We start from the raw sequence: 8,263 nt of genomic DNA on the forward strand, positions 1-8,263 counted from the left end.
CCTGTGCACTTAGGTCATAAGGGGGTGGGGCTTTGTGTTGAATGCCAGCACTGTCTGAAGCTGGTAAGGCTTTTTCAGTGATGGGACCTAGGAGCTCCTCCTGGTGAGGTTGTTTAGCTTCTGGTTTAGCTTGTTTAGGGTCTTCAGGAAATTGATGGAGAATTCTAGTGAGCCTTTGGAATTGAATGGGTTTATGGTGGTTCCATCTGAAAATATGACTGCTTTAAAATCATCAAACAATGTATACTGAAGTTATATATTACAAGCCATCCTGAGCATTTCTTAGAAGCTGTGTGTGTGTGATTTTTAAAAATAAAGTAAGATACACTTAAAGAAGCATTCTCACACAGAAATAGTAGCACTGATATCATTGTAAACATGAAGTCTGACCAGACTTTAAGAAAGGAGATCTTGGGTGGCAGGAATCTGATTGTGACTCATGCTTGGTGCCAAAATCACTGCTTTTTATTCTTTTGTGCCATGGAAATCATTCTGTTTCAGAAAGCAAGACTCCCGTTTCCTAATCCCTGGGTCATTCCTCTTCTCTGCTTAAAGTGCACAGCTCTTCACCTTGCTTGTTTCTAGCATTAGAATCTCTCCTGCATATTAACACACTCCTGCTCTTGCTGAAGAGGGTACATGGTTCAAATCTTGTATTTGAAAAATCATTGCAAAATGTGTTTATACTGCTAATTGTTCCTTTTTCTTCACAGTGCAATGCTTGCGGGTGCGACCTTGGGGGCTCTCAGGCCGGAACTGAAGTCCGGATCCGAAACAATGAACTCTTCTGCAATGACTGCTATCTCAGATTTAAGAGTAAGGGGTTCCTTCAACAATGCTAAAGTTTTGATTACTTATGCCTACACCAAATGCTTTTCAGAATTATGGTTTTCCTCTGTGTATGTGATATAGGGATGATTCGCGTTGTAGTGGTTGTTTCTACTGGGATTTGTGAGGATTTTCTTCTTGGATCAATGAGGCCATTTTTTTTCTGATTTGAAATATTTAAAAAGAAAAAAACGGAACAATTACCAAAAGTGCAATTGGAACAATAGGAGTAAAAGAAAAGAAACCAGTATACCTGAGGGATATTATTTTACATTATTTTGTATTTCTCTCAGTGTCATGATACATTAAAAGTACTCCACCTACATATTAAACAGTTGATTAGTAATAATTAGGGAGGAAGATGAATGGTTTGTAGTGTTTTAGATATTGCAAGTTATGACAAATCATAAATTTTATTCTGCTTTGAAGGAGCATCCTCCTCTGGGAGAAGAAGGCTTCCTCTTAGTGGTCACAGCTGGAGGAAGACTTGACCTAAAGAGCTGAGAAAATTAATTTTTCATTGGCTGGGATCCTAAGTATGCTTTTAAGGATTCCAGCTTCATGAAATCTGTTGGGTGGCCAACTTATTAAATATCTTAGAGATCATGGGGCCTGGTTCTTCTGCTCTCTTAATCTTGTTAAACTCAGATTTGTCTTTAGGAAAGCTTTGCTGTGTATCCCACTGCCATCAGAAGCACAGTTGCTGATCACATGAGGCAGGAACTTCCTGGTTGCAGCATTTTAGACTGTTGTTTGTGCTGTACTTTTGTACTGTTTTATTGTTGTTAGCCGCCCTGAGCCCGGCTTCGGCTGGGGAGGGCGGGATATAAATAAAAATTATTATTATTATTATTATTATTATTATTATTATTATTATTATTATTTATTATTATTATTATCTTGCCTTATTTACCTTCAGTGTTTACTGAAGACTGCCTTATTTTTAACCAGCCTTCAGTATTAGTTGCTTGCCTTCCAATTATGGATTCTGTGGGCTGTTGCTGTTGGATTTTGATCCCAGTTCGTTCCATTGTTCTGGTCTTTTATAGTTATTATTTTTTACTTTACTCAGGTTTTGTGGCTATTTAGTATGCTGTCCTGAGGGGCCTTTTAGGTGGGATAATGTGTGTTGTGCTGTGTGTGCCATTTTAATAGTTGCTTGACTTAATTTGCAAGGGACGCGGGTGGCACTGTGGTCTAAAACACAGAGCCTAGGGCTTGCTGATCAGAAGGTTGGTAGTTCGAATCCCCGCGACGGGATGAGCTCCCATTGCTCGGTCCCTGCTCCTGCCAACATTAGCAGTTCAAAAGCACGTCAAAGTGCAAGCAGATAAATAGGTACCGCTCTAGTAGGAAGGTAAACGGCGTTTCTGTGCGCTGCTCTGGTTCGCCAGAAGTGGCTTAGTCATGCTGGCCACATGACCCGGAAGCTGTCTGCAGACAAACGCCGGCTCCCTCGGCCAGTAAAGTGAAATGAGCGCCACAACTCCAGAGTCGTCCATGACTTGACTTAACAGTCAGGGGTCCCTTTACCTGACTTACATTTAGGTGGAGATGACATATCTGAAATGTCAGCTCCGCTTTGACCCAACAGATTTTTGCTTTATATGAAATCACAGGGCAACGTTTTTAACCTTACACAAATTCCATTATAGATGAAGTGGAAGTACTTTTACTAGTGTAGCCTATCTAGGTTTCTTTTGAAGTATGAGGCTTTGAAGAGTTAGTGGCCTATCCATGTATGATATTTGGAAGGTTCCCCAGCAAGAAATCCAGTGTAGGTTGACGTTACCTTGTCTCTTCCAGGGACTTTGGCAAGAGAAGAGTAGGCACCTTAGCAAAGCATCATGAGATCTCAGCCTTGTTTGGAAATAGTTCCTCACGCAATGACTGCAACATCAGGGGATTAGCTTTCTGTGTAAATGAATCTTTGCATATCTAATAACACAGACGTAATATTCATATCACCTTGGTGCCACTTGAAATGTAATTCTTTTCCGTGGAGCCAATTCACATCTTTAGATGTTTCATTTTCTTGAAACATCTGAGTAGGAAGGAAACTTGAAAATGCTTTCTTGACTTAACATGTCCTGTCAAGGTAGCTTTTGTGTTCCTATTTGGGTTTTTCCTTATAATCGTGCTTTTTTATATTAATCTGCTTTTTTATGTCAATCCACATCCCTGCCTTTTTAGACTCCCTACTGCTCTCAGCTTCTGCTCTTCTCAAAATGCCTATAGGTGGCTCTAAATTCAGGGGTTCAGGACTGCTGTCTGCATCCAGCCCTGTAGTGGGATACTTCCACCCATATTGCTTGCTTGCTAGCCCACATAAGATTATAAGGACTGGTTGTCTGGCTTTCCATACTGTAAGACTCTTCCAATCACAGTGGAGGCTGCTTCAGACACCTTTAAAGTGCCCAGTTGTGCGTGGTAGCATTAACTTGTAGCCAAAATATCTGCCCAGTGGTTGCATGCCTAAGACTTCAGTTTTTCTAGCCCCTCATGTTGGTTATGTGAACTTTGGCAATTGTTGATGTGAAAGGAAAAGCTGAGGAAAATCATTCTTAGTGCAGTCGAACATCATAACAAGTGTAGGTGTTTAAATTTGAGGCCAAATCATATGGGCACATGCCCTTAGACTTTTCATCCTCTTCTATCCCCAGTATATTTTGGAATGCCATTTAAGAACACTCCTGCTGTTGCTAGTCATGTTGTCCTGGCCTTCTAAGGGCCAAAATAGATATTGCATTATGTTAAATGCTTTCATGCACTTTTGTGTCATTCTAATGTGAATAGCTCTGAGCAGCATTGGGAACACAGTGGATGTGGAGGGAGAGGTTAACCCTTTTTCCTGCTGTCATGCTCATGGAAATCCTTCTTCTCTCCTATGTATCAGGAGAGAAATGCTCATTGGAGCCTGACTGTAACTTTCCACAATTCCAGGCAGCTACTAACTTGTGGTAGCTTCAAGTCTCTCTCTCTCCAAGCCTCCCCCTCCTTTTCTGTCCATTAGTTGGCTCATGAGTAAACATTTGTTACAAGAGCTCCTTCTGCTGGCCTTGTGAAAAATCTAATGGCACTTAAGTGTGCTAGTTCATTCAACTTATTGGGGATCTCATTATGAGAGCTTGAAAATGAAATTCTCGGTGTTCTACCCCCAAACTATCTTACTTTTCCAGAACAGTTTGGATATTGTTAGCACAATTAAGCAGAATGCAAGAAATATTTGAGGATTTTAAGAAAGCAGTTTGCAGTGGAGATGTTTCTCTCTTTCTGAACCCCTGCATTAATTAATCCTTCTCTTTCCTCTTATTTTAAACAGCTGGACAGCCAACCGTTATGTGATAGAAGCCTTAATATGAAACCACTGCTACAGATAGAGGAGGAAGCTGCTGCTGTAGATCTATAAATATATTTTGTGTGTGTGGTTTTTAAAAAATATTTTTGCCTGTCTAGCTCATGTAGAAAATTCATGGTATCTTTTATTATACTTATATGGAGCTATTTATGAGAAGGTAATCACAATAAAACATTTCTGGGTTAAAAATAAATAAAACAGAGTGCTTTAAGTTCAATGTATAATTCCATCCTTATATATATCTACACACACATACAAAAGGGAGAAAAACATTGAATTGGGTAATTTAAAAATGTTGGAGACTTGCGAGGAAATAGCTTTAATTTTCCAATCATATATGAAGAGGCTTTTTAATGTTCTTAAATGAGCATTACTGAAATAATAAGTATGTATTCGTAACCGCAGTTTCTACATCTGATGTATATGCTATCAAGTTCTGCAGGATATTCTGAAATTGCATTCAAAGACATACAGGTGGCTGCTGTCTATATTTGAGTTACTAAGCTTAAGTAATATTATCGTTTTTAAAACTAAAATGTAAACTTCAGTCTGTTTTGCCTGGGATTCACTATTTCATTGTGCTTTAATAGTTAGAGCCAATCGGGGAAATTTTTTCTGAGGCGTTCTTTCTTTTCATGTTTGAGAAATGTAACTCTACTTGCACCTCAAACAAGTTAATAAGATTGAGCATTTCCCCCCTTCTGTTGACTTATTTTGTATTTGTAAATAAAGTTGCTGATACTGCACTTGAACCGCTTGCATTCTTTATTTTTCCGTCCAGAAGGAAGAAACCCTGCAGGAAAATGTCAGTGAACTCTGATACAATTCAACTGCGAGTCCAGTTACAGCACCCCTGTGCATCGGCAATAGCTATGTTGTAAAGCAGGGATGTCCAACCGATCGACCGTGATCGACTGGTCGATTCCCGCGAGGTTTTGGCAGATCGCAGTCGATCGCAGGTTCTTTTTCTTTAGCGGGGGGAGGAGAAGAGCATTCGGCCCCGCCCTACCCTCCATTCGCTCAAGATCGCTAGAACCAAAGACGGAGTTTTCGCTGCAAGGCTGATTGTTTTCTGAGCGATCTTTTCATGAGCGTCTTTTTCCTTAGGCCCTAAAGAAAGCTCAACATTTTTGTCCTGCCACTCTAAAAAAAGGTTAATAACTTTGACTTTCCTCCCTTAAAAAAAGAAGCTCAGCACCTTTGAACTGAACCCCTCACCCCCCCCAAAAAAGGGGTAGATCACTGCCGGTTTTTTATTCTGTGAGTAGATTGCAGTCTCTTGGGAGTTGGACGTCCCTGGTGTAAAGGAACAAACTTGACAAGACAATGATCTGGGATAAAAATTGGCCACAGATTTATTGATTACAGCTGTAGCTGGACTTCGGCTCGGGCATTGGGTGTATATCCATCTCAGCCTCCTGCTGGAGGGCTGAAATTTTGGTAATTTTGATAATTATCTGTTTGGTAAATAACTTACTCCGGTGCTTTTCCTGGTATATTGTTTTTGTTTGTCTGTGTTTTTACTGCTTTTTTAGGTTTGTGCTTTGCTGCTTGCTTAACAGTGCAGCAAAGTGTCTTTCCAATGAGACTGTTGATTGACAACATGCACCTTCAAAGTCATCTTACCTGGAACATTGCTCTTTTTTAAAAGAAACATTTCATAACACCAGATTAGGCTGATGCTTTGTACAAACTTGCCTTCCCAATGCATTCATCCAAAATGCATTTTCTGCTGCAGAAATTTTGAATTATTTTTCCCTTTTGCTTGTTTCAACCACAGGCAGTTCCTTTGCGCCAGCTGTGGGGCTTCCAAGAGGCAGCTAGAAGTAAAGAAAACCACCACTCCTAGCCACTTCATCACCTGACAATAAGTTTTCTTATGCCATTTTCCCAACTAAAATCCCACTAAAGCTTCTCTTGATGTCAGGGAGAAAAAAGTACAGATAGATTTCAGGGTGTCAGTACTTGTGACGTATCTCAAAATAATACCCACATAGTGTGGAGTTTTCAAAAGCAGGGTATAAAACCTGGATCTTCTAATAAAACAAAAATATTTTTAAACACAAGATGGCAGTCTTTAAATGCAATTGATGTGAGAATGTCGTGTTTTGTAATCATGCAAATGATCCTAAACCCCTTTCTTAACATTAGAAGCCAAACGCTTCCCTGTGTTTGGACTCTTACAACATCTTTTGTCAATGTGGCCGTGCTGGTTTATGCAACATTTTTGCCACATGGATGTTTCCATAGGATTGTTCCATGTGGAGAATTTCAAAGCATTGGAACAGACTCTAAGACAGCCACTCTGAGATGCAAGGCAGTTGCTTTACTTTTGGAAAAAAGTGAAAATAGGTACGGTGAGGTTGTCAAAGAATAATCTAAATTCTGGGCTATCATTAGAGCTTAGTGCAGGAATATTTAAAAATAAAACTGTTACCTAAACTTTGGGTAACTAGTGTGTCCTTTTTTATATACATATTTTTTAAAATTAATTTTAACATATAAATTATAAAATGTATCACAAAACTTATCACTTATACAATCTTTTTGGACTTCCATCAGCACCTCTGATGATCCACCATTTTAATCACTTCTTATGCATTTCTTAACTTTATATTGCCTTTACATCTCTTAACAAATCATCCTCCCCCTTGTCCATTTTTACAATACTTCTAATAATACTCCTCATAAAACCCTACAAACGTCGTCTGTTCTTCACAATTACTTTTCAAATCGTCCGTAAATTTACTCCAGTCTTCCGTGAATTTCTGGTCTCGCCGGTTTCGAATCCTTCCTGTTAGTTTAATTCTGCATAGTCCATTAACTTCATTCTTCAATCGACGGTAACTCTTCTTGCTTCCATTTTTGGGCCAATAATATTCTTGCTGCTGTTATTGCCTATAAAAAGAGCTTACATTCCTTTCTATTTATATTACTCCCCACAATGCCCAATAGAAATGCTTCTGGTTTCTTTATAAATGTATAGTTCAACATTTTTTTCAACTCATTATATATCATCTCCCAGAAGCATTTCAGGGTAACTAGTGTGTACTAATCAAAAGAAATGAACCCTCTCTCATAACACAAGATTTTGGGGACATTCATTGACACTGACTGTTGGAAGATTCAGGACTGGGGCACCGGCTTCAAGGTGCCAAGCCTCCCCCCCCCCATATTTTTGGAGTAGGGCTTTTTGAGATGCTGCCGGGGAGACAGGGGCATTTGACAGGCTCCCAACTGGCTCCAGCCCACCGGCCAGCAGCCGGGCAAAACTCCGGGTCTCAGAACAGCATCAAAACTGCGACTCAAGCCTCAGAAACCTTTAGAGACTGAGCACGCAATCCAGCAGAGATAAGAACTCTTTGCTACGGAAATAGCATATGTAAGCATATTTACAGCATTTATTCAGCAGCGGGACAAAAGAAAAACATGTCTGCTTCCCTTCGTGTCCAAGCAAAACAGCAGTACAGCAAAAGCAATATACAACGGAAGTTCCCAGCAGACTGTGCTGGAAGTAAACAGACATGTGACATACAACAACTCCACATGCGTGTTCTAAAGGTGGAACGGAACTGCAGCCTAACAGGCCCCCCCCCCCAGATGTCCCCCAAGCACAGAGCTTTGGGAAGGAGGCAGGAAGGCTTCAGCATCCTGTCAGAGGCCTGGCACCTCCTTCCCAAAGCCCTGGAAACTTCTGCCTGGCTTAGGGAGAGAGGCCTGATGCTCTGGGGTCCAATAACCTTCTCACCACCTTCCCAAAGCCCACCCAGCTCTGGCTCCTCCCTATAGTATAGCATCTAGATCAAGGGAAGTAATAGTGCCACTGTATTCTGCTCTGGTCAGACCTCACCTGGAGTACTGTGTCCAGTTCTGGGCACCACAGTTCAAGAAGGACACTGACAAACTGGAACGTGTCCAGAGGAGGGCAACCAAAATGGTCAAAGGCCTGGAAACGATGCCTTATGAGGAACGGCTAAGGGAGCTGGGCATGTTTAGCCTGGAGAAGAGGAGGTTAAGGGGTGATATGATAGCCATGTTCAAATATATAAAAGGATGTCACATAGAGGAGGGAGAAAG

General features: G+C 40.6%; 1 protein-coding gene across 11 annotated transcripts in view; it reads left to right on the forward strand.

The window, feature by feature from the left end:
* Nucleotides 1-4,938, forward strand: part of LMO7 (LIM domain 7) — a 142,797-nt gene extending 137,859 nt beyond the window's left edge. For all 11 annotated transcript variants that reach the window (XM_081907266.1, XM_081907270.1, XM_081907269.1 and 8 more), the window contains 2 exons: nt 714-816; nt 4,151-4,938. In XM_081907266.1, the coding sequence (XP_081763392.1) occupies nt 714-816; nt 4,151-4,173 (126 nt within the window). In that variant the 3' untranslated portion in view covers nt 4,174-4,938. The remainder of the gene's footprint in view (nt 1-713; nt 817-4,150) is intronic.
* The last annotated feature ends 3,325 nt before the right edge of the window (nt 4,939-8,263 follow it).

This window comes from Podarcis melisellensis (assembly GCF_964234715.1).
Source record: "Podarcis melisellensis genome assembly, chromosome: 4".
NCBI classification, from domain to species: Eukaryota; Metazoa; Chordata; class Lepidosauria; order Squamata; family Lacertidae; genus Podarcis; species Podarcis melisellensis.